This window comes from Salmo salar, chromosome ssa17 (genome assembly GCF_905237065.1).
Source record: "Salmo salar chromosome ssa17, Ssal_v3.1, whole genome shotgun sequence".
In the NCBI taxonomy this organism is placed as follows: domain Eukaryota; kingdom Metazoa; phylum Chordata; class Actinopteri; order Salmoniformes; family Salmonidae; genus Salmo; species Salmo salar.
Genome location: NC_059458.1, coordinates 41,897,899 through 41,922,978, shown reverse-complemented (window position 1 = coordinate 41,922,978; position 25,080 = coordinate 41,897,899). Strand labels below are relative to the sequence as shown.

General features: G+C 42.9%; 1 protein-coding gene across 1 annotated transcript in view; it reads left to right on the top strand.

The window, feature by feature from the left end:
• LOC106575880 (protocadherin-9) overlaps positions 1-23,952 on the top strand; it is a 465,129-nt gene extending 441,177 nt beyond the window's left edge. Inside the window, exon 4 of the mRNA XM_045698624.1 lies at positions 21,339-23,952. Within this exon, the coding sequence (XP_045554580.1) occupies positions 21,339-21,709 (371 nt within the window). The 3' untranslated portion in view covers positions 21,710-23,952. The remainder of the gene's footprint in view (positions 1-21,338) is intronic.
• Positions 23,953-25,080: the final 1,128 nt, after the last annotated feature.

The following is a 25,080-nucleotide window of genomic DNA, read 5'->3' as shown; positions in this document are numbered from 1 at the left end:
GTTTGCTGTGCCAAGACTTCCGGGCTTTTCCACCCCTCCTCTCCCAGGAGTCTCAAGTCACCCAGCCTTTTTACACCCCCTGCCATCAGTTGCCTCTGCAGGGTGGCCGACTGGACCGATCTCAAAGGGATGGCTGGGTTGTGGAAGATAGGCTCCTCCCACACCCACAGCCCAGGCTCCACACCCCCTTCTCGTGTGTGCCTTAGCAGCTGCCAGGCCCTCAGCACCGCAGAGTAAAAATCGGAGAGACCTGCTGTACTCAGCCTCTCCAGCTTCATGAGGAACAGCTGCCGGTCCAACCCTAAATCTCCAGCTCTCCTCAGCAGCGCGCATGCTGGTTCCCTCCAGCCAACATCAGTATGGTACAGCAGTCTCTGTGCCGCCTTTAGCCGGAAAGCAGCCATCCTGCTCTCCAGTTCCACCAGGCCCTGTCCTCCTTCGTGGACGGTCATATACAACACTGCCGCCCTCAGCCAGTGATGGCCCGACCAGAAGAAGTCCACCAGCTTGCGTTGCAGGTCTGCGAGCAGACCGGCGGGGGGGTTGAGGACAGCCAGTTTATGCCACAGGGAAGATGCCACCAGGTTGTTAATTATCAGCACCCTCCCTCTATATGACACTTGGGACAGGAGCCACCTCCACCTGGCCAGTCTTGACACCACTGCCTGTGACAGCCCCTCCCAGTTCTTCCTGACCCACCTCTCCGAGCCCAGGTACACCCCCAACACTTTAAGCCCTTCACAACCCCACTGCAAACCCCCTGGAAGCAGAGGAGGAGCCCTATCCCCCCATGCCCCACATAACAGAGCTTTGCTCTTGCCCCAGTTTACCTTAGCTGATGAAGCTCCCTCGTACACCTTCAGACTGGTCTCCAGTGCCTGCATATCTTGACCATCCCTGACCATCACAGAGACATCATCTGCATATGCTGACACTGCTATGCCTGTCACCACACCCATACCTGTCCAGCACACTCCCTGCAGTCTCCTGCGTAGCAGGCCTAAAAAAGGCTCAATGGCTAATGTGTATAACTGCCCAAATAGAGGGCATCCTTGTCTAATGCCGCGTCTCACCCAGACTGGCCTACTGAGCCCCCCTCCCACCTTAACCATACATGATGCCCCAGCATACAACAGCTTCACACAGGTCAAAAAACTCCTCCCAAACCCAAACACAGACATCACATTAAACAGATATTCATGGTCCACTCTGTCAAAAGCCTTCTCTTGATCTAAAGAGACCAGTCCAAAGTTCACATTAGAACCTCTCGACAAGTCCAACATGTCCCTAATTAAGAACAGGTTGTCCGTGATTGAGCGTCCCGGTACACAATATGTTTGGTCCTTATGTACTATCGAGTCCAAGTGGGACTTCAGTCTGTTAGAGAGGACCTTGGCAAATATCTTGTAGTCCGCACAGAGCAATGCCACAGGCCTCCAGTTCTTAAGTTCACACAAGTCCCCTTTTTTGGGCAGGAGAGTCAGAGCCGCCCGACGGCAGCTCATCGGCAACTCTCCTACCCCGACGCATTCACGCAACACGCAAAAGAAGTCCTGTCCAATTATTCCCCAGAATTTTTTATAAAACTCCACTGGGAGTCCATCGACCCCCGGTGCACGACCGGGGACATCTGGGTTACGGCCTCTGCCAGTTCATGGGACAACAGAGGAACGTCCAAATCGTCCCTCTGTGCCAGAGAGAGTTTAGGGAGTTCTGTGAACAAGACCTGAGCACACAAAGGATCACACTCTTCTGCCCTATACAATTCAGTATAAAACTCCACAGTCCGCTCCCGCATCTCACCCACCACAGAGGTCACCCGCCCATCAGACAGCCGTAGACAATGCATACCCTTGGCTTCACTGCTCTGTCTTTCCAAACCAAAGAAGAAGGAGCTGGGAGCATCCATCTCCTTGAGCATGGAGAATCTAGCTCTTACAAGTGCTCCCTTTGCTTTAACCTGGAAAAAACTGCCCAGGTCCCTGCGTAATTCAGCTAAATTAGCCTGGAGGCCTACATTGCCTTGCCCCACCATCTCTACCTCCATCTCACTAATACACCGCTCTAGTTCCCCCAATACTGAGGATGAGAGAGCTGTGTATTGTTGACAGAAAAGCCGAATTTGGACTTTCCCCACATCCCACCATTGGCTCAGAGACTCATACTCCTCTATTTGCTGCCTCCACCTTTCCCAGAAGGTCTGGAAACCTGCGCAAAAAGTGGCATCTTGTAAGAGCTTTACATTGAATTTCCAATAGGATGCCTGCCGGGGCCCTGGTGAAATAGACAGCCGAGGCATGGTTATGTGATGATCGGAAAACCCCACCGGGAGAATGGTAGCGCCCAACAGCCTATTGCTCCGATTCCTAGACATATAAAACCGATCAAGTCGGGCTGCACTCACCCTAGCCCCAAAAACCTTCACCCATGTGTACTGTCTTGTGTTCGGATGTTTAGTTCTCCAAACATCCACTAAGTCGAACTGATTAATAATGTCCCTTAACACTCCCACTGACACTGAATGAGGCTCTTCCCCATTTCTGTCTTTTGTAAAATCCATTGTGCAGTTCCAGTCCCCTCCGGCCACCAGTGTCTCCTCAGGCGCTACCTGTGAGAGTTCCTGTCTAAGACTCCCAAATAGAACCCCTCTTTCTCTCCCTGTGTTAGGCGCATACACATTTATAAAGACAAAACCCATGTTGTTAATTTCTGCTTTAACAACAAGGAGCCTACCCCTACACACCTCCTTTGAGGAGCACATTTTTACAGACAGACCCGGTGCAAAAAGGACTGCCACTCCTGCACTAAGATTTGTCCCATGGCTCAACACACTTGCCCCTTTCCACCAGAGCCCCCAATCGACTTCATTCAACACATCACTATGTGTCTCCTGCAGAAACAACACCTGTACTTTTTTTGTTTTACATATTCACCCAACACACTCATCTTTCCCGCATCTCTGGCGCCATTTATATTGAGCGAGCCTACCCGTAGAGTCTCCATAAGAAGTGGGAGAAAAGCCAGCAGAGAAAAAGACCAATAGCAAAGCTCAAAAGTCCCAGTGTCAGAAAGAAAGTATACATCTAAACAGTGTCCGAAGGTAAACCCTTACGCACTGTTGTGACCCACTTCCTCAACCTAAACCGTTTCCTGGGTGAGAGGACACCATGCCCCTCATTTTTCACAGCATGTTGTACTGATCGTACAAACTTTCTTGAATCAGGGAAAAAAGCCTCAAGATTAACTTTTTTCCCTTGGTCTCATTCAGGAACCTTGTCAGTTCTCTCAATGTGTACTTAGACCCCTCTGCTTGACTGGCTGTCAGCTCCGGGCCTATTGAAGAGGAGTCTGAAAAAATATCTCCTCATCCTCTTCCTCAGACTCACTTTCCTCCTCATCTCTATCTCCCACCCTGACCACCTGCTCTTCCTCTCTGGTCATGGCATCTCCCACAGCAACAGGCAAAATTTCCATTGTGCCTTTAACCACACCCTTTTTCCTTTTCCGCTTGGCACCCTCCTCCTCCCCCCCTAGTCTCTTACACTTCCCCACTATACTCTCCTCATCCACTAGTATAACCTGACTAGACCTAGCATCCTCTACACCACCCTCCATAGCATGACTAGGCCCAGCATCATTTACACCATCCTCCATATCATAGCTAAGCCCAGCCTCAGCTACCCCACCATCTCTAGCCTGACTAGGCTTAGCCTCCACTACCCCACCATCTCTAGCCTGACTAGACCCAGCCTCCGCTACACCACCATCTCTAGCCTGACTAGACCCAGCCTCCACTACACCACCATCTCTAGTCTGACTAGACCCAGCCTCCTCTACCCCACCATCTCTTGCCTTACTAGACCCAGCCTCAGCTACCCCACCATCCCTGGTATGACTAGGCCCAGCCTCTGCTGTCTGCATCTCATTTCCCCCTGCACTTTGACCTCGATTTCCCCCACCGGCCCTTGTACCCTCACTTTGTCTACGGCCTTTATGTGGGCACGCAAAGCTCTTATGCCCCAAATCCCCACACTCAAAACACCGTAGACTGTCTGTGCTGGCAAACCCTGCATAGAGCCCCTCCCCATGCCTCACTTTAAAATGCACATTTAGCTGTTGCTCATTGTTGTTCAGAAACATAAACACTTGCCTCCGAACGAAACAACGTGCTTAACAGCAGCTGCCTGAAAACCTGCCGACAGTACACGAAACCCGCTAGCAAACTTACCAAAACGACTCAGCTCTTTCCTGATTTGATCGTCCGTAATAAACGGAGGTAAATTTGCAACAACTACTCTTGTCGAAGGGGTAGAAAGAGGTAAAACTGGCACCAACACATCCCTTACAAATATTCCGCTAGCAATTAGCCTACCAACCAAATTTTCTCTTTTCATGAACACCACCACCGCTTTGTTCATTCTAGAAGCAGAATGTATAAATTCAGCTCCTACCTGTTCGCTGACCGCGAGCAGAACCTCCTCCACCTTAACTCCATTCTCAGGAACACACCTGAATCCATGCCGTATCGACAGCGTCTCCTCCGCGCTAGGCTGAGAAGCCATCGCGCATACCACACCTTGCAAACCCCAGAAACCTTACTCTGTCTTCTTCCACCCTAACTCTGAAAAAAAACGGTGGATACCGCTAAAACAAATATTGCATTAACCCTCCACCATAGAAAAAAAATGTAAGAAAAAGATCAAGAAAAGAGTCTAGAAAGTTAGTTAGGCCAGAGTCCTCCGCACCAAACACTCAAACTCCCAAAAAAACTCCCAGCATGCAGAGAGAGAGAGAGAGAGCAAAAGAGAGAGAGAGAGAGCAAAAGAGAGAGAGAGAGCAAAAGAGAGAGAGAGAGAGAGAGAGAGAGAGAGCAAAAAGAGAGAGCAAAAGAGAGAGAGAGAGAGAGAGAGAGCAAAGAGAGAGAGAGAGAGAGCAAAAGAGAGAGAGAGAGAGAGAGAGAGAGAGAGAGCAAAAGAAAGAGCGAGAGAGAGCGAGCGAGAGCGAGAGCGAGAGAGAGCAAAAGAAAGAGCGAGAGAGAGCGAGAGAGCAAAATAAATTGCGAGAGAGAGCAAAATAAAGTGCGAGAGAGAGCAAAAGAAAGTGCGAGAGAGAGCAAAAGAAAGTGCGAGAGAGAGCAAAAGAAAGTGCGAGAGAGAGCGAGAGAGAGCAAAAGAAAGTGCGAGAGAGAGCGAGAGAGAGCAAAAGAAAGTGCGAGAGAGAGCAAAAGAAAGAGCGAGAGAGAGCGAGAGAGAGCAAAAGAAAGTGCGAGAGAGAGCAAAAGAAAGAGCGAGAGAGAGCGAGAGAGAGCAAAAGAAAGAGCGAGAGAGAGCGAGAGAGAGAGCAAAAGAAAGAGCGAGACAGAGAGAGAGCAAAAGAAAGGGCGAGAGAGAGAGAGAGCAAAAGAAAGAGCGAGAGAGAGAGCAAAAGAAAGAGCAAGAGAGAGAGAGCAAAAGAAAGAGAGAGAGAGAGAGAGAGAACCAGGGTGTGGGACAGCAGCTGGAGACAGTGGGCATCCACACCCTCCCTCCATCTCTGGAGCCAAGCAAAGCCCATTTATCCCCCGGTAACATCTGGGCACTGTTTAAAGTAACTGTCCAGTTAAATTATCACCTTTAAAAGTTTATATTCTGTTCATTCATACCCAATTCATGTTGTTGACTCATCCTATAGTCATATTTGTGGCAAAAGCATCGCTTAGAGATAAAACACAAAAATGCTGCTATTTCCTCATAGATGATGATGTCACACTAAACTACTAGACTCATTTAGTAATAGATCATAAAGAGCATTTGGAAAGTATTCAGACCGCTTGACTTTTTCCACATTTTGTTACGTTAAAGCCGTATTCTAAAATGTATTAAATAAAGAAAATTCCTCCTCAATCTACACACAGTACCCCATAATGACATCACAATACCTCATAATGACATCACAATACCCCATAATGACATCACAATACCCCATAATGACAAAGCGAAAATACGTTTTTAGAAATGTTAGCAAATTTATAAAATGAAAAAAAATATATACTTATTTTCATACTTTGCTATGAGACTCGAAATTGAGCTCAGGTGCATCCTGTTTCCATTGATCCATGGAGTCCACCTGTGGTAAATTCAGTTGATTGGACATGATTTGGAAAGGCACACACCTGTCTATATAAAGGTCCCACAATTGACAGTGCATGTCCGTACAGCTCTGAAACGGGATTGTGTCGAGGCACAGATCTGGGGAAGGGAACCAACAATTTTCTGTAGCATTGAAGGTCCCCAAGAACACAGTGGCCTCCGTCATTCTTAAATGGAAGACATTTGGAACCACCAAGTCTTCCTAGATGTGGCCTCCCAAACAAACTGAGCAATCTGGAGGAGAAGGGCCTTGGTCAGGGAGGTGACCAAGAACCCGATGTATATGTGTGCATGAGTGTGTATGTTTGCATTTATTATTTTATTAAGGATCCCCATTAGTTCCTGCCAAGGCAGCAGCTACTCTTCCTGGGGTTTATTATGGATCCCCATTAGTTCCTGTCAAGGCAGCAACTACTCTTCCTGGGGTTTATTATGGATCCCCATTAGTTCCTGTCAAGGCAGCAGCTACTCTTCCTGGGGTTTATTATGGATCCTCATTAGCTTATGCCAAGGCAATCTCTCCTCTACTCTGAGCCAGTATGTCACGACTTCCGCCGAAGTCGTTCCCTCTCCTTGTTCGGGCGACGTTCGGCGGTCGACGTCACCGGTTTTCTAGCCATCGCCGATCCACCTTTCATTTTCCATTTGTTTTGTCTTTGTTTTCTACACACCTGGTTTCATTCCCCAATTACACGTTCATGTATTTAACCCTCTGTTTCCCCCATGTTGTTGTGCGTGATTGTTTCTATGTTCATTCGGTACGTTATGGCTGGTTTTCGATGGGTGCTGTTTTCACCCGTGCGTAATTGATTACCGTTTATTGTTGGTCAAGTGTATTGTTTACCTTGTGCCTTTATTTTGAGTAAAGTACGTTGCTCACTCATTCTGCTCTCCTGCACCTGACTTCATGCACCAGCTACACCCACCTACTGACACAGTAAGAGATTGACATGTTATTGATGTTAGCTTTCCATGTACATTCAAGGACCAGCCGTGCTGCTCTGTTATGGGACAAATGTAAAAAATAATGTCCCTCTCTGTAGTACTTGACCATACGACCGAGAAGTAGTCCAGGTGCGACAAAACTAGCAAACTAGCGCCTGCTGTTTTGTTGATAGCGATGTTAAGAAAGCAGAGCGGTCCTTTGTTATGGACAGACCTCTACCCATCAAAGCAGACCAGTCCTTTGTTATGGACAGACCTCTACCCATCAAAGCAGAGCGGTCCTTTGTTATGGACAGACCTCTACCCATCAAAACAGACCAGTCCTTTGTTATGGACAGACCTCTACCCATCAAAGCAGAGCGGTCCTTTGTTATGGACAGACTTCTACCCATCAAAGCAGAGCGGTCCTTTGTTATGGACAGACCTCTACCCATCAAAGCAGAGCAGTCCTTTATTATGGACAGACCTCTACCCATCAAAGCAGAGTAGACCTTTGTTATGGACAGACCTCTACCCTTTTTAGCTACAGTTGCATCAATATGTTTTGTCCATGACAGTTTACAATTCAGGGTTACTCCAAGCAGTTTAGTCTCCTCAACTTGCACGGGTTTCCACAATATTCATTACAAGATTTAGTTGAGGTTCAAGGTTTTAGTGAATGGTTTGTCCCAAATACAATGCTTTTAGTTTTATAAATATTTAAGACTATTTTATTACTTGCCACTCATTCTAAAACTGACTACACCTCAAGTGTTGCAGTGATCTCACTTACTTTTTGTAGCTGACATGTATACTGATGAGACATTGGCATATATAGACAGACAGGCTTTACTTCGTGCCAGTGGCAGGTTAATAGTAAAGATTGAAAAAAAAAGTAAAGGGGCCTAGACAACTGCCCTGGGGAACGCCTGACTCCATCTGGATTATGTTGGAGAGGCTTCCGTTAAAGAACAGTGTTCTGTTAGACAGGTAACCCTCAAACCACGATGTGACAGAGGATGTAAAGCCGTAACACATACGTTTTTTTCTATCAGCAGATGATGATCGATAATGTCAAAAGCTTCACTGAAGTCTAAGAAAACAAGCTTCTTATTATCGATTTCTTTCAGCTAGTCATCAGTAATTTGTGTAAGTGTCGTACATGTCGAGTGCCCTTCCCTATAAACATGCTGAAAATCAGTCGTTCATTTATTTACTGTGAAATAGCATTGTATCTGGTCAAACACAATTTTTTTTCTCCCCAAAAGTTTACTAAGGGTTGGAAGCAGGCTGATTGGTCGGCTTTTTTGAGCCAGTAAATGGTGCTTTGCTATTCTTGGGTAGTGGAATGTCTTTTGGTTCCGTCTAGCTTTCAGGGCACACACATTCCTGTAGGCTTAGATTGAAGAAATGGCAAGTCCGCTATTGTCTTCAGTAATTTTCCATACAGGTGGCTTGTCATCGTTGATAGACAATGATTTTCTGACCTCACTCACTTTATGGAATTTAAAATTCCAAAGCTTGTCTTTCATTATTTGATCAGTTATGCATGGATGTGTTTGTTCAGAGTTTGTCGTTGCCATGTCTAAATTTGCTAATCTGCTAATCTGCTAATCTCGCCAAAGAAAGAAAATCACTAAAGTAGTTGGCAATATCAGTGTCTTTTGTAATAAATGAGCCATCTGATTCAATGAATGACAGAGCTGAGTTCGCCCTTTTTGCCAAACATTTTTTTCAAGTGACTCCAAGGCTTTTTACTATCATTCTTTAAATAATTTATCTTTGTTTCATAGTATAGTTTCTTCTTATTTTTGTTTAGTTCAGTCACATTATTTCTCAATTTATAATATGTTGTATGGGGCTCCCGAGTGGTCAGTGGTCTAAGGCACTGCATCTCAGTGCAAGAGGCGTCACTGCAGTCCTTGGTTCAAATCCAGGCTGCATCACATCCGGCTGAGATTGGGAGTCCCATAGGGCGGCGCACAATTGGCCCAGCTACGTCCGGATTTGGCTAGGGTAGGCCATTATTGTAAATGACTTGCCTAGTTAAATAAAGGTTAAATAAATTTTTTTGAAATGTGTGCCGATCAACTGCGCAGCCAGACCTTTTTCCTCGTCCCTGTCAACCATACCATTTTTCAGTTCTTAATTAATCAATCCACAGGGATTTACCAGTTTTTACAGTCATTTTCTTAATGGGTGCGTGCTTATTAGTATCTGGAATAAGCAATTTCATAAATGTGTCAAGTACAGCGTCTGGTTGATCCTCATTACACACCACAGACCAGCAAATATTATTTAAATCATCAACAGAGGAATCACTACAAAACTTATTGTATGACCTCTTATAAACTTTATTAGGCCCAGCCTTTGGAACTTTGGTTTTCCTAGATAAGGCTTCTATATTATAATCAATACATCTGATAGATTTGGATTCTGCTTTAGAACAGATTTCTGCAGCATTAGTAAAGATGTGACCAATACATGACTTCCTTCCTGTGCTGTTTTTTAAAAACCCTGGTAGGTTGACTGACAACCTGAACCAGGCTACAGGCACTGGTTACAGTTTGAAGGTTTTTCTTGAGTGGACAGCTTGTCAATATTTAACCTGTTAGGGCTAGGAGGCAGTATTGACACGGCTGGATAAAAAAACATACCCGATTTAATCTGGTTACCACTCCTACCCAGTAACTAGAATATGCATATACTTATTACATATGGATAGAAAACACCCTAAATTTTCTAAAACTGTTTGAATGGTGTCTGTGAGTATAACAGAACTCATTTGGCAGGCAAAACCCTGAGACATTTTCTGACAGGAAGTGGATACCTGATGTGTTGTATTGCCTTTAAACCTATCCCATTGAAAAACACAGGGGCTGAGGAATATTTTGGCACTTCCTATTGCTTCCACTAGATGTCACCAGCCTTTACAAAGTGTTTTGAGTCTTCTGGAGGGAGATCTGACCGAACAAGAGCCATGGAATGATGATGTCCCATTAGACACCTGGCGCGAGTTCATGTTGGGTACCCTCGTTCCAATACGTTATAAAAGAGTATGCATTCGTCCACCTTGAATATTATTCATGTTCTGGTTAAAAAAGGCCCTAATGATTTATGCTATACAACGTTTGACATGTTTGAACGAACGTAAATATATTTTTTCCCCTCGTTCATGACGAGAAGTCCGGCTGGCTTAGATCATGTGCTAACAAGACGGAGATTTTTGGACATAAATGATCAGCTTTTTTGAACAAAACTACATTCGTTATGGACCTGTGATACCTGGAAGTGACATCTGATGAAGAGAATCAAAGGTAATGGATTATTTACATAGTATTTTCGATTTTCGATCTCCCCAACATGACGTCTAGTCTGTATCGCAACGCGTATTTTTCTGGGCGCAGTGCTCAGATTATTGCAAAGTGTGATTTCCCAGTAAGGTTATTTTTAAATCTGGCAAGTTGATTGCGTTCAAGAGATGTAAATCTATAATTCTTTAAATGACAATATAATATTTTACCAATGTTTTCTAATTTTAATTATTTAATTTGTGACGCTGAATTGACTACCGGTTATTGGAGGGAAACGATTTCCTCAACATCAATGCCATAGTAAAACGCTGTTTTTGGATATAAATATGAACTTGATAGAACTAAAAATGCATGCATTGTCTAACATAATGTCCTAGGAGTGTCATCTGATGGAGATTGTAAAAGGTTAGTGCATCATTTTAGCTGGTTTTATGGTTTTGGTGACCCAGTCTTTGAATTGACAAAACATTACACACAACTCTTGTAAATGTACTGTCCTAACATACTCTAAATTTATGCTTTCGCCGTAAAACCTTTTTGAAATCGTAAAACGTGGTTAGATTAAGGCGATGTTTATCTTTCAAAGGGTGTAAAATAGTTGTATGTTTGAAAAATTTGAATTTTGACATTTATTTGGATTCAAATTTGCCGCTCTTGAAATGCACCTGCTGTTGATGGAGTGCACCACGGGTGGCACGCTAGCGTCCCACCTAGCCCATAGAGGTTAAGTCACCCAGAAACTATACCTCTCTGTTGATATCACATACATTATCAAGAATTTCACACACGTTGTCCAGACACTGACTGTTAGCACTTGGTGGTCTATAGCAGCTTCCCACCAGAATGGGCTTTAGGTGAGGCAGATGAACCTGTAGCCATATTACTTCAACAGTATTTAACATTAGATCGTCTCTAATCTTTACAGGAATGTGGTTCTGAATATAAACAGCAACACCTCCACCTTTGGTATTTCTGTCTTTTCTGTAGATGTTATAACCATGTATTGCTACCACTGTAACATCAAAGGTATTATCTAAGTAGAGTTTCAGCGATAGCCCGTATATAAATGTTTTCAGTGCTAACAGTATATCTTAGGTTCCTAGACACTTGATTACTGCTGACAATAGCTGTGTGGATTGACAGAGGCATTTAGAGGAAGGTATGTACATTTGGGAGTACATTTGCAGCAGCACTACGACAACTCAATTACAAAATGACAGGGATGATCTGTCATTGTCTCACTGTGGACATGTGTGTCCAGAAAGGAGAAAGCTTGTCCTCTAGGGATTAGTAACAAGAAGCATCAGGATGATAGGAGCTCAGCCTCAATAACAACTCACACACAGAGGCACACACACACACACACACACACACATATACACACACACACACAGAGAGACACACAGAAACACAAACACACACAGAGAGACACACACAGAGACAGACACACACACACACAGAGAGAGAGAGAGAGAGAGACACACAAACACACACACAGACACACACAAACCAGCCACAGTAAACCAAACAGACACACACACACACACACACAGAGACACACAGAGAGAGAGAGACACACACAAACCAGCCACAATACACCAAACAGACACACACAGAGACACACACAAACCAGCCACAATAAAAAAAAAAAATAAACAAAACAAACACACACACACACACACAAACCAGCCACAATAAACAAAACAGACACACACACACTCACACAAACCAGCCACAATAAACAAAACAGACACACACATCATGTTTATCAGAGGATCATATCCTACTGGTGTTCTGTGAGTCAGTTAAACCTTGTTGACATACATTTCATTCTAACCAGGGTGCCTTGGTTCTTTGGGTTCATGTTAAAACAGAACACTGTGTCCTGTAGGTGGTTCAGCTAAGGGACGGACAGACAGACATGTCCATCTGTCTTTCCCATGCTAGTTACTTTAGAGTATAGTATATATATATATATATATATATATAGACCTCTCTCCTCCCCCTCAAGCCCCAGTATAGTGTGTATTTATATTGTAGACCTCTCTCTCCCCCCTCTAGCCCCAGTATAGTGTGTATTTATATTGTAGACCTCTCTCTCCCCCCTGTAGCACCAGTATAGTGTGTATTTATATTGTAGACCTCTCTCTCCTCCCCCCTCTAGCCCCAGTATAGTGAGTATTTATATTGTAGACCTCTCTCTCCCCCCTCTAGCCCCAGTAGTGTGTATTTATATTGTAGACCTCTCTCCTCCCCCTCTAGCCCCAGTATAGTGTGTATTTATATTGTAGACCTCTCTCTCCCCCCTCTAGCCCCAGTATAGTGAGTATTTATATTGTAGACCTCTCTCCTCCCTCTAGCCCCAGTATAGTGAGTATTTATATTGTAGACATCTCTCTCCCCCCTCTAGCCCCAGTATAGTGAGTATTTATATTGTAGACCTCTCTCTTCCCCCTCTAGCCCCAGTATAGTGTGTATTTATATTGTAGACCTCTCTCTCCCCCTCTAGCCCCAGTATAGTGTGTATTTATATTGTAGACCTCTCTCCCCCTCTAGCCCCAGTATAGTGAGTATTTATATTGTAGACCTCTCTCTCCCCCCTGTAGCCCCAGTATAGTGTATATTTATATTGTAGACCTCTCTCTCCTCCCCCTCTAGCCCCAGTATAGTGAGTATTTATATTGTAGACCTCTCTCCTCCCCCTCTAGCCTCAGTTTAGTGAGTATTTATATTGTAGACCTCTCTCCCCCCTCTACCCCAGTATAATGTGTATTTATATTGTAGACCTCTCTCTCCCCCTCTAGCCCCAGTATAGTGAGTATTTATATTGTAGACCTCTCTCCCCCCTCTAGCCCCAGTATAGTGTGTATTTATATTGTAGACCTCTCTCTCTCCCCCTCTAGCCCCATTATGGAGAGTATTTATATTGTAGACCTCTCTCTCCCCCCTCTAGCCCCAGTATAGTGTGTATTTATATTGTAGACCTCTCTCCTCCCCCTCTAGCCCCAGTATAGAGAGTATTTATATTGTAGACCTCTCTCTCCCCCCTCTAGCCCCAGTATAGTGAGTATTTATATTGTAGACCTCTCTCTCCCCCTCTAGCCCCAGTATAGTGAGTATTTATATTGTAGACCTCTCTCTTTTCCCCTCTAGCCCCAGTATAGTGAGTATTTATATTGTAGACCTCTCTCTCCTCCCCCTCTAGCCCCAGTATAGTGTGTATTTATATTGTAGACCTCTCTCCTCCCCCTCTAGCCCCAGTATAGTGAGTATTTATATTGTAGACCTCTCTCTCCCCCCTCTAGCCCCAGTATAGTGAGTATTTATATTGTAGACCTCTCTCTCCTCCCCCTCTAGCCCCAGTATAGTCAGTATTTATATTGTAGACCTCTCTCCCCCCTCTAGCCCCTGTTCCACAAATACTGTTGACAATATGATTCCCTTTATATTTGACCTGGCCTTGTCTCAATCAGGCCTATATCCAGCATGTATCCTCAATGGGACCCTGTATAGTCCACTACTACCCTATGGGTCCTGGTCTAATGTAGTGCACTAAATGGGGAAAAGGGTGTAGTTTGACGCAGACAATGAGACCAGATTACATGTGTTCCTCAGATGTGATGTCTCAATCACACCTTGGCTTTGTCACAAATTGCACTATATTCCCTATGTGGTGCACTGCTTTGGACCAGAGGCCCATAGGCTGGATCTAGGGTGCCGTTTTGGGACTCAGATGATGCCTCAATCAGGCCTTGTTTTGGGTGCAAGCACCTTGACAGCAGGTAGCTATAGCTGTGAGATGAAGAGTGGAAATTGTCCCATGCCCATGTGGAGATTCTGATTGGCTCTCCCATGTGACTCTCCTCCAATCTACATGGTAATGGAGAGGCTATTACACCAGAGGAATAGAAACGCTCAATTTACATCTGATTAACGGACAAACTGAGAGGCTCCGTCTGACAATCAAACGGCACCCTATTCCCTACGTGGTGCACTACTTTGGACCAGAGCGCTATAGTACACTACCTCGGGAATAGGGTGTCATTTTGGGAAACATTCTCGGGATACAGAACATGATGACTGTTTGGTGAGGAAACAGTTGTTGTGGTAACAGACTTGTATTTTAAAGAATTAAACCATTAAGTTGGTCTTCTATCTGTGTAGTGACGTAGTACATTCACAGAAATACAATCTAGCGATTTGTCCTCACCGTTCAAGTCAATAATAGCATAATGGGTGGACTGGCAGCCATTGCAGGTGTACCCAATAGGAGCGAAACAGGAAATAAAAGCGGGAAGTGTATCCTTCAATCTGTGCTGTGATTTTTTTGTTGTTGAGTCAACTCAACTGACATTGCAAAAACAATAGATGGATTCCATTTCTCTAATTCCATTATGGTCAGGCTACATACTCCTGTTATGTAGGATAGCTCACTTACCAACGTACTAGCCAGTTGTGCCACGAAAACAGCTAGTACACGCTAACATGATGTAAGATGGTACCAAATATAAGGATAAATGGTATTATCCTTATTATCAAAGATAGTATCTATACATGAAACATCAATATATAGTAATAATCCCACTCCCACATACATCCCTATTCCCATTCCCATTCCAATTCCCACTTCCATCCTTATTCCCATTTACACACACACTTCCATTCCCACTCCCACATACATCCCTATTCCCATTCCCATCCTTATTCCCATTTACACACACACTTCCATTCCACTCCCATCCCTATTCCCATTCCCATCCCCATCCCCATTGCCACTTCCATTCCCATTCCCATTGCCATTCCCACTCCCATTCCCACTCCCACTCCCATTCCCATTGCCACTTCCATTCCCACTCCCACTCCCACTACCTTGCACACTACCATTCCCATTCCCACTCCCACTCCCACTCCCACTACCATTCCCATTCCCATTCCCATTCCCATTCCCATTCCCAGTCTGCTATTCCAAGCTCCAGTCTGCCATTTACTTCACTCACTCCTCAGCTCGCTCCAGTCTTTCTCTCTCTCCAATCTCATTTTGGGAAATTAATCTTCCTGTCACCCTGGCACCATCTCTAATCCCCCCCCTGTCCCCTCTCCTCCTCCTTCCCCTCCTACTATTCCTCATGTCACCATGATAATGTGTCGCTCTGCCAGGCTCCTCACGAGCTCATTATCTAGAGTTATTGGGATGGACTCCTACCCTACATGGAGTGGAGGAGGGGGAGAGTGGAAGAAAAGGAGAGACAGGAGGGAAGGGGAGGGGGAGGAGAGGGGAGAGAGGAGTGGAAGGGAGAGACAAGAGGAGTACAGAGGAGAGGAGGGTAGAAAAATGACTCCCATTGTGATTCCCGTCATCTTATTTCAGTCCTTTCTATGGCCCCATAACAATCTGGACATGGAAAATGATTTTGGATGGTTTAAAGGGTCTGGAATCACTACGTTTAAAGCCAGTGCTCCCAGGGCTTTGATGGAGCAAGGCGACATGTTGTTATTAAGACACAAAAGGCTGGCACAACGACATCAATTCACGCTGTCCTCGGCATGAATGACCCTGAAGGGTTCCACAGCTGCTTCTGCCTTCTTTCCTTCCATTCTTCCAAGCTGATGTCTCACAGACAAGGGCCTCCAATTTTTGTATGCTTCATGATAAACGACAGTAATCATATTTGGTTGAGTATCTAGAGGAGGCTAGAGAAGAAGGGAGAAAAGAGGAAGGAGAGAAGAAGAGGAGTGAGAGAAGAAGAGGAGTGAGAGTAGAAGAGGAGGGAGAGAAGAAGAGGAGGCTAGAGAAGAAGGGAGCAAAGAGGAGGGAGAGAAAAAGAGGAGAGAGAAGAAGAGGAGAGAGAGGGATGGAAGATGACTTGAATATTCAGGGAGGAGGAATTATTTTGTATGGAATTAAATTAATGTTGATTATTGGTAGTCCTATGAGGTTTGATGGAAAGAGCAGCATGGATGGCAGGCTTTGGAAATGTACTGTTGTTTGTTTAACTAGTTTCTATATGTGGTTCTGAAGGGTGACTGATGATAGCATACAGTATTAAACTGGTTAAATGAGAACTCAAACAGCTAAGCTGAGTGTTGTCAAGGAGGTGGACATTTGAAGGAAAAGGTCCAGTGGTTGTCATGTGGCAGTTACTTGATACTATAGAAACTTGGAAGCATAGTGTGTGGCAAATCATTTGTAAAAAAAAATTGAGAAGAGTAGTGGCCCAAGGCAACTGCCCTGAGGGATACCGCACTGTACATATCTGATGTTAGAGAAGCTTCCATTGACGAACATTCTCTGGGATCTTTGGATAAATATCTCTCCAACCATGTGATGTCAGGTTATGTAAAGCCACAGCAAGTGAGTTTCTTCAATAACAATGTATGATCAATAACATCAATACTGAAATCCAACAATACACCTCCAACTATCATCTTATTATGCATTTCTTTCAACCAATCATCAGTCATCTGAGTCAGTGCAGTACAAGTTGAGTGCCCTTCTCAATATGCATACTGAAAGTCAGTAGTTAACTTGATCTCTATAAAAACAGCATTGTATTTGTTCAAACAACATTTTCATCATCAGATTACTAAGAACAGACAGCAAACTGATTGGGCAGCTGTTAGAGCCAGCAAAGGATGCTTTACAATTTTTAGACAGTGGAATTACTTTAGCTTCCTCCCACGCCTTCGGATACCTCCTTTAGGCTTTGGTTATTAAAGATATAAAAAATATTTGTATTGAATGTTAAACACCATCATTGTCTCATATGATATATGGTAAATTACCATTAATAAATTCACACAGACTCAGACATGTACATGTAAAACAACACAACCACACGTGTTTTGAAACACACTTGATGATTGGGCTGTAGTTCAGTGGACATGGATGACTGTCATTGGATAACCTGTCTGGAATGAGGGACTAATCAGCTGTCTAGACTGAGGGATGGATGATGTGTCTGGACTGAGGGATGGATGTTCTGTCTGGACTGAGGGGTGGATGGTATGTCTGGACTGAGGGATGGATGTTCTGTCTGGACTGAGGGGTGGATGTTCTGTCTGGACTGAGGGGTGGATGTTCTGTCTGGACTGAGGGGTGGATGTTGTGTCTGGACTGAGGGATGGATGTTCTGTCTGGACTGAGGGATGGATGTTGTGTTTGGACTGAGGGATGGATGTTCTGTTTGGACTGAGGGATGGATGTTCTGTCTGGACTGAGGGATGGATGGTCTGTCTGGACTGAGGGATGGATGGTCTGTCTGGACTGAGGGATGGATGGTCTGTCTGGACTGAGGGATGGATGGTCTGTCTGGACTGAGGGATGGATGGTCTGTCTGGACTGAGGGGTGGATGGTCTGTCTGGACTGAGGGATGGATGTTCTGTCTGGACTGAGGGGTGGATGGTGTGCCTGGACTGAGGGATGGATGGTGTGTCTGGACTGAGGGATGGATGGTGTGTCTGGACTGAGGGATGGATGATGTGTCTGGACTGAGGGATGGATGGTCTGTCTGGACTGAGGGATGGATGGTCTGTCTGGACTGAGGGATGGATGGTGTGTTTGGACTGAGGGATGGATGGTGTGTCTGGACTGAGGGATGGCTGATGTGTCTGGACTGAGGGATTGATAGTGTCTCTGGACTGAGGGTTGGGGCTCCATGGACCAGTGGGTTCTGGGACCATCAAAGGGGTCATCTATTAGGAGGATTTATATGTGTGAAGTAGCAGAGGTAGCAATCCAAGGAAACTGCTGAACATTACAACTTAATGTACAGTGCAGTAGAGAGGAGGGAAGCAGTGTTAGGTACTGGAGCGAAGGTCTGGAAAAAGGGAGTTTTTAGGCTGTCGTTCCTGAAATAAATGATGGAACTACCCCTATACAGTATATTTACAATAAGGATGAATGAGGTTTGAATACCAACCTTTGGTGAATATTCTAGTGTAATCTCTAAAGAATTTAAGATATTGACTAGGGCATTTTCTGTTGTCGCCAGCAACTGTGTATCTTTGGTAGGCAATACGTGTCACGGATCCCTCCGGAACTGTGTCATTGCGCACACCTGGTCCCCATTCCCACTGATTGTATTTGTATAAATGTGCCCTCTGTTTCAGACTTGGGCTGTCAATTAGTGTTACAATGTCCGTTGGTCGTGTGAGTACATTTGCCTTGTTGTTTTGGGATTTCGTGCCCTTGTGGATTGTGCAGATGATTACGGGTCTCGTCCCGTGTGATAATCATTGTGTGATTGTGTTATTTATTCGAGGAACTCCTCTCTCTTTTGTTTGGGTTTGAACCCTGTGTTTTGTGTTACGTGTTTGTTTGGTCTTCCTCCCCCACTTCCTGTACACGGCACGCTGTAATTTGGGTAATAAAAACCCCTATTAAGCATTCCTGCGCCGGGGTCCAAATTATTCATACCAACGTGACAATAAGGTCGAAGGGATTTGCCCAACCCTCAGTAAATATTGTCTGAGTTCCGAATGACACCCTATTCCCTATGTAGTGCACTACTTTTGACCAGAGTGCACTATATAGAGATTAGGGAACCATTTGAGACAGAGGCTACATGTATCATCTTTAAAGGATAACGGAGATATCAAGATGTTGTAGATACTAGTTTTGTAACTCCACTATGTTCCTGTTCTGTCCACACGAAAGTTCATGGAATCATTTAGTCTTTCTCTGTCATAAAGGATATGAGAGATATCAAGATGGTGTAGATACTAGTTTTGTAACTCCACTATGTTCCTGTTCTGTCTGAGAGATATCAAGATGTTGTAGATACTAGTTTTGTAACTCCACTATGTTCCTGTTCTGTCTGAGAGATATCAAGATGTTGTAGATACTAGTTTTGTAACTCCACTATGTTCCTGTTCTGTCCACACAAAAGTTAGTGAAATCATTCAATCTTTCTCTGTCCAAGAAGATCATTTATTCATTTCCGTCCTCCTGCCAAGTCATGCGGCTTCTGTCTCAAGGATTATTCTGAACTAAGTGAAGACAGTACCTTCTGTACTGATGCCAGACATGGCATTTAGAAAATGTCTTCCATTTATGGCTGAAATGGCTTGTTTGTTAACATGACATGCATATTTCAGGTCTTTATTTTGGCATCCAAAAGTAACATCATTTCTATTGGCAGAATTTCTAATGATCTTTAACATTTTAGTATTCCAAAGGGAATGATATATTCTGTTCTACTGTTTTTTTTTTGGTAGTGGTTGTTGTGGTAGAGTTTCAGTGAAGAAGCAATTGATTTTCTGTCCATCTCACATATGGTTGTTGTGGTAGAGTTTCAGTGAAGAAGCAATTGATTTTCTGTCCATCTCACAGATGGTTGTTGTGGTAGAGTTTCAGTGAAGAAGCAATTGATTTTCTGTCCATCTCACATATGGTTGTTGTGGTAGAGTTTCAGTGAAGAAACAATAGATTTTCTGTCCATCTCACATATGGTTGTTGTGGTAGAGTTTCAGTGAAGAAGAAGTTGATTTACTGTCCATCTCACATATGGTTGTTGTGGTAGAGTTTCAGTGAAGAAACAATAGATTTTCTGTCCATCTCACATATGGTTGTTGTGGTAGAGTTTCAGTGAAGAAGAAGTTGATTTACTGTCCATCTCACATATGGTTGTTGTGGTAGAGTTTCAGTGAAGAAGCAGTTGATTTTTTGTCCATCTCACATATTTCTTATCCTAGGAGAAGCCTGTTGAGCAAAGCCCTGCATTGTTACCTCCTTTCGCTTTGTTCCACTTGTCCTTTCTCCCACCTTCTCAACATGAAATTGAAGCTAAACTGACTAAGGAACAGTTCACAACCTTTTAAATATTGACTTTATAAGAAGTCTTGCTAGTTAATTAATAAGCAATGTGCCTGGTCTTCAGAAGCTGCTCTTTGTTTGAGCGGAACACAAATTAACACTTGCTCACAAGGCCTCGGCATGAATTATATATGAGGTTGGCAACAACTACCTCTAATGGAGTCGTGCCGCGTTTTACTCAATTAGGTTTTGTGGGAGCTAAATTTTTTGATTTAATCCAAAAGTGTTTTTATGAGTTGAGTGGATCAGAAAACGTTTAAGATTTCAAGAGAGTGTCTCCCACCCTGAAGGACAGTAATAATGTGACAGATAGAGAAGGTTGTAGTAGTTCTACAATGACACAACATGTTTTACAAGACTAATATGTAGCTGTTCTATTAATTCTGTTTTTAGTTACGGTCACTGTATAGCACCTGTATAGCACTAACAATATGACCTTGTTATATTTCTGTAGTACTAACTCTATTATATTGTTATGTCTCTGTAGTAGTAACAGTATTACCTTGGTATATCTCTGTAGTAGTAACAGTATGATATTGTTATGTCTCTGTAGTACTAACAGTATTACCTTGGTATGTCTCTGTAGTAGTAACAGTATTATCTTGTTATATCTCTGTAGTACTAACAGTATTACCTTGGTATATCTCTGTAGTACTAACAGTATTATATTGTTATGTCTCTGTAGTAGTAACAGTATTATATTGTTATGTCTCTGTAGTACTAACAGTATTATCTTGTTATGTCTCTGTAGTATTAACCATATTACCTTGTTATATCTCTGTAGTACTAACAGTATTACCTTGTTATGTCTCTGTAGTACTAACAGTATTATATTGTTATATCTCTGTAGTAGTAACAGTATTACCTTGTTATATCTCTGTAGTACTAACCGTATTACCTTGGTATGTCTCTGTAGTACTAACAGTATTACCTTGTTATGTCTCTGTAGTACTAACCGTATTACCTTGGTATGTCTCTGTAGTACTAACAGTATTACCTTGTTATATCTCTGTAGTAGTAACAGTATTACCAGGTTATGTCTCTGTAGTAGTATTGTTCTGGTTGTTCTAGTTCTGGAGACAGAGGCGTAGGTGGAGCTACAGAAACGTAACACTAACATGAAGTGTCCTGTTCTTCTTCTCTCTCTGTTCCTCTAGATGGCCCCCTGGGACCCAGAGGCCTAGTGGAAGCTACAGAGATGTGTACCCAGGAGTGTTTGGTGCTTGGCCACTCTGACAACTGCTGGATGCCCCCTACCCTCGGCTCCTACAGCCAGCCCAAGTCTCCAGTTTCCAACTTCGCCACCCAGAAAGAGTGGGCCAAAGAGAAACTGCTCAACGGCCATACTACCTTGACCCGGACCTGGAAGACCGATAGTGGGCGGGACCAGTTTTGTGACAAGAAGCAATTTGGCAGCGGGGAGGGACACTTCAGTAGCAGTGGCCACATGGCTGACATCCCATTGGCTAGTTTGAAATCCTACCAGCCAACCACTGGTCCAGACTCTCCGAAGGAACACCAGCTATAAAAGGAGCACTGATTGGGGGCAGCCAATCTAAACAGGGCTGCGATTGGATAATCTGAACAGGACAGATGACGCAAGTTTCAAGAGTTTTCTTTTTCTTTTTTTCTTTCTTGTTAGTACTATTTGATTTAAGTCGATGCTTGTGCTATGTGATAGTTACATGTACTACGTAGGCCACTAGACTAGTACTGATGCAGTGTACTCTACAATTCAACTTCTGGCGATGGATGGATGGATGGATGGATGGATGGATGGATGGCGCAAGAGAAGGTCTCTTGGGATTCCCTTTTGATGGACAAACCCCCGCCCCAAAAATGAAACATTTCCTCATCACTCTGATGGCAGGAATAAAGGGGGTCGAATCCACCTGGGAAAAAGGAAGTATACGATCCAGGCTACCTGGAAAAATGGAACAATACCTAAACAGGAATTCATATACTCAACAGTAAAAAAAAAAAGATCAACAATATTATGGCTGACCAATATATTCCAATATTGTGACGTGGTTGTTATTGAGTTGTTTGAGACTATATTAATCTACACAATCAAAGAAAAACGGAGTTACAGGTTACGTCCAAAATGGTACCCTATTACGTATTTAGTACACTACTTTTAACCAGGGTCCTAGGACTTTGGTCAAAAGTAGTGCACTACATAGGGGGAATAGGGTGCGATTTGGGATGTTAAAAAAAAAGCCCCCTACAATTCCAGTATAGGAAGGCGTGCGTTGTTCTGATGGATAACACTGTTAAGTGGACACTTGTCTAGTCTGTCAATAGTCTATGTGTTTTGTAAATAGGACATGTGATACTAACCCAGTTGATGTAATACTGCCATGGATCTAGAACGCTGATCGTGGCTGCACATTATGACATCACAATATGGTTTCCAATGGCATCCTATCACCTATACAGTGCTACTTCTGACCAGGAAGTGTACTATATAGGGAGAAGTATGCCATTTAGGATGCGCCCTATACATTTTGGGTTTCAATCTTTTTGTTAAAAGAAATTGGGGGGGGGGGCATATTGATAATGTAAAAGAAAAATTCACATACTCATTTAAGGCCTGTTGTGTTGGGGATATTATGGAAAACACATATTCAACCGTTACAAAATGATGCACAGTGTTGACCCAAAGTCTGATTTCCTTTCATTCAACTACTACGGCAAACGTATTTTTTCAAAATAAATTTTGTATCATTGACGTATAACGCTTGATTTTTACATTATGGGAAACAAAAAGCTTGCAATCTTTTCCGCATAAAATAAATTAAAAAGAAATATTTAAAAAAATATTTTAAAAACTAATGTTACTATTCAACAGCAATATATTTGTAAATGGCTAAGTGTTTTATCTAACTTTGACTCATTATTGTACAACATTTGATTGAAATTGTGATTAGTTGAGTACAATTGAATAGTAGTACTACAACCTAAATGAATTTTCGTTGTCCATATACGACCACTTTGTGTACTGTGCCTTCATAACGTTATACCAAGCATTATACTTATTTATTATTTAAATGATTAGAAAATATGCATTGATGTCTGGAGGAGGGACGGGGGACAGTGTACGTTGTTTGCAGTAACGTTTTTGTTGTAATATCACAAACGGATGTGGCAGTTTCACCATTAAAGGATTCCAGCTGTAAATTCCTTATGAATGAATGTTTGGCGATGTATGAAAAATATAAGATATAATCTAAACCAATGAAAAAAATACATATAAAAGACAACTAAATGTAATTGTTAATAAACACAATAATATCTGTATCACACAAGAGAGGCATGTGCATAAGATAATTCACCAACAACGTCATCGTTTTCATTGTTTTCCCACTCCGGTCAGGAGGTCAAGGTTTCCTCTGTTCAACGGCATGGCAGGAGATTGACACAAAACGGAATAGCATGCTAAAACAAATAGATTGATAGCTTTAAAAAAAGAAAAGAAGAACTTTTAATTATTTTGTATCATATTTTTCATTCTGTTTGAAAGAGAGAGGGAGAAATATAGTGAATTTGTATATTTAGGGGTGAAGACATTTAATTTTGTATAGCACTTCCATGTTTTCTGTCACAATATAACAACGTGTATCGGGTTGGGTGGAGTGACTTGCTTAGCGCAGTATGTTTGTCAGTGAGTTGTGGGGGGGGGTGGGGTGTTTGGCATCATAGATATTGAACCAGTTAATCATTGTTACTCTACAGGTATACAGCTACTGCAATAAATGTTTTCAATATGTGCATATTGACTACTTATTGATTCTATAGATTTATTGATCACTTCATGGGGGAACTAGACGGTTCAGTGTTTTCAACATGTACATGTTATGTTGTGTGTTGCTGTTAATCACATCTCATACAGGTATATATTTTAGTAAAAGTAGTTTAGAATAGTAGTATACTAATAGCATATTATAGTTTATAAACTGGGTGGTTCGAGCGCTGAATGCTGATTTGCCTGACAGCCATTGGTATATCACACCATATACCACGGGTACAACAAAACATGTAGTTTTACTGCTCTAACAACATAGGTAACAAGTTTATAATAGCAATAAGGCACCTCGGGGGTTTGGGGTATATTGGCCAATATACCACGGCTAAGGGTTGTGTCCAGGGACTCCACGTTGCGTCGTACGTAAGAACAGCCCTTAGCCATGGTATATTGGCCATATACCACACCTCCTCAGCCTTATTGCTTAAATAGTGCACTGTACTATAGCAGTATAGCACCACAGTATAGTATAATAGTACAGTAGTACAGTACAGTATAGTATAGAGCAGCGTAGCGTAGTATAGTTCATTATAATATAGTGCGGCGTAGCGTAGTACAGTACATTATAATATAGTGCAGTGTAGCGTAGTATAGTACATTATAATATAGCATAGCGTAGTATAGTACATTATAATATAGTGCAGTGTAGCGTAGTACAGTACATTATAATATAGTGCAGCGTAGCGTAGTATAGTACATTATAATATAGTGCAGCGTAGTATAGCAAATCATAGTATAGTGCAGCGTAGCGCAGTGTAGCACATTATAGTATAGTGCAGCGTAGAGTCGTATAGTACATTATAGTATAGTTCAGTGTTGCGTAATATAGTACAGTACAGTATAGTGCAGTGCGGCATAGCATAGTACATTATAGTATAGTGCAGCGTAGCATAGCATAGTACATTATAGTATAGTACAGCATAGCATAGTACATTATAGTATAGTGTAGCGTAGCGCAGTATAGTACAGTATAATATCATATGGTAGGATAGTAGTATAGTACTGTATAGTATAGTCCAGTACAGTATAGTACAGTGTAATATAGTATGGTAGGATAGTAGTATAGTATAGTACTGTATAGTGTAGTCCAGTAC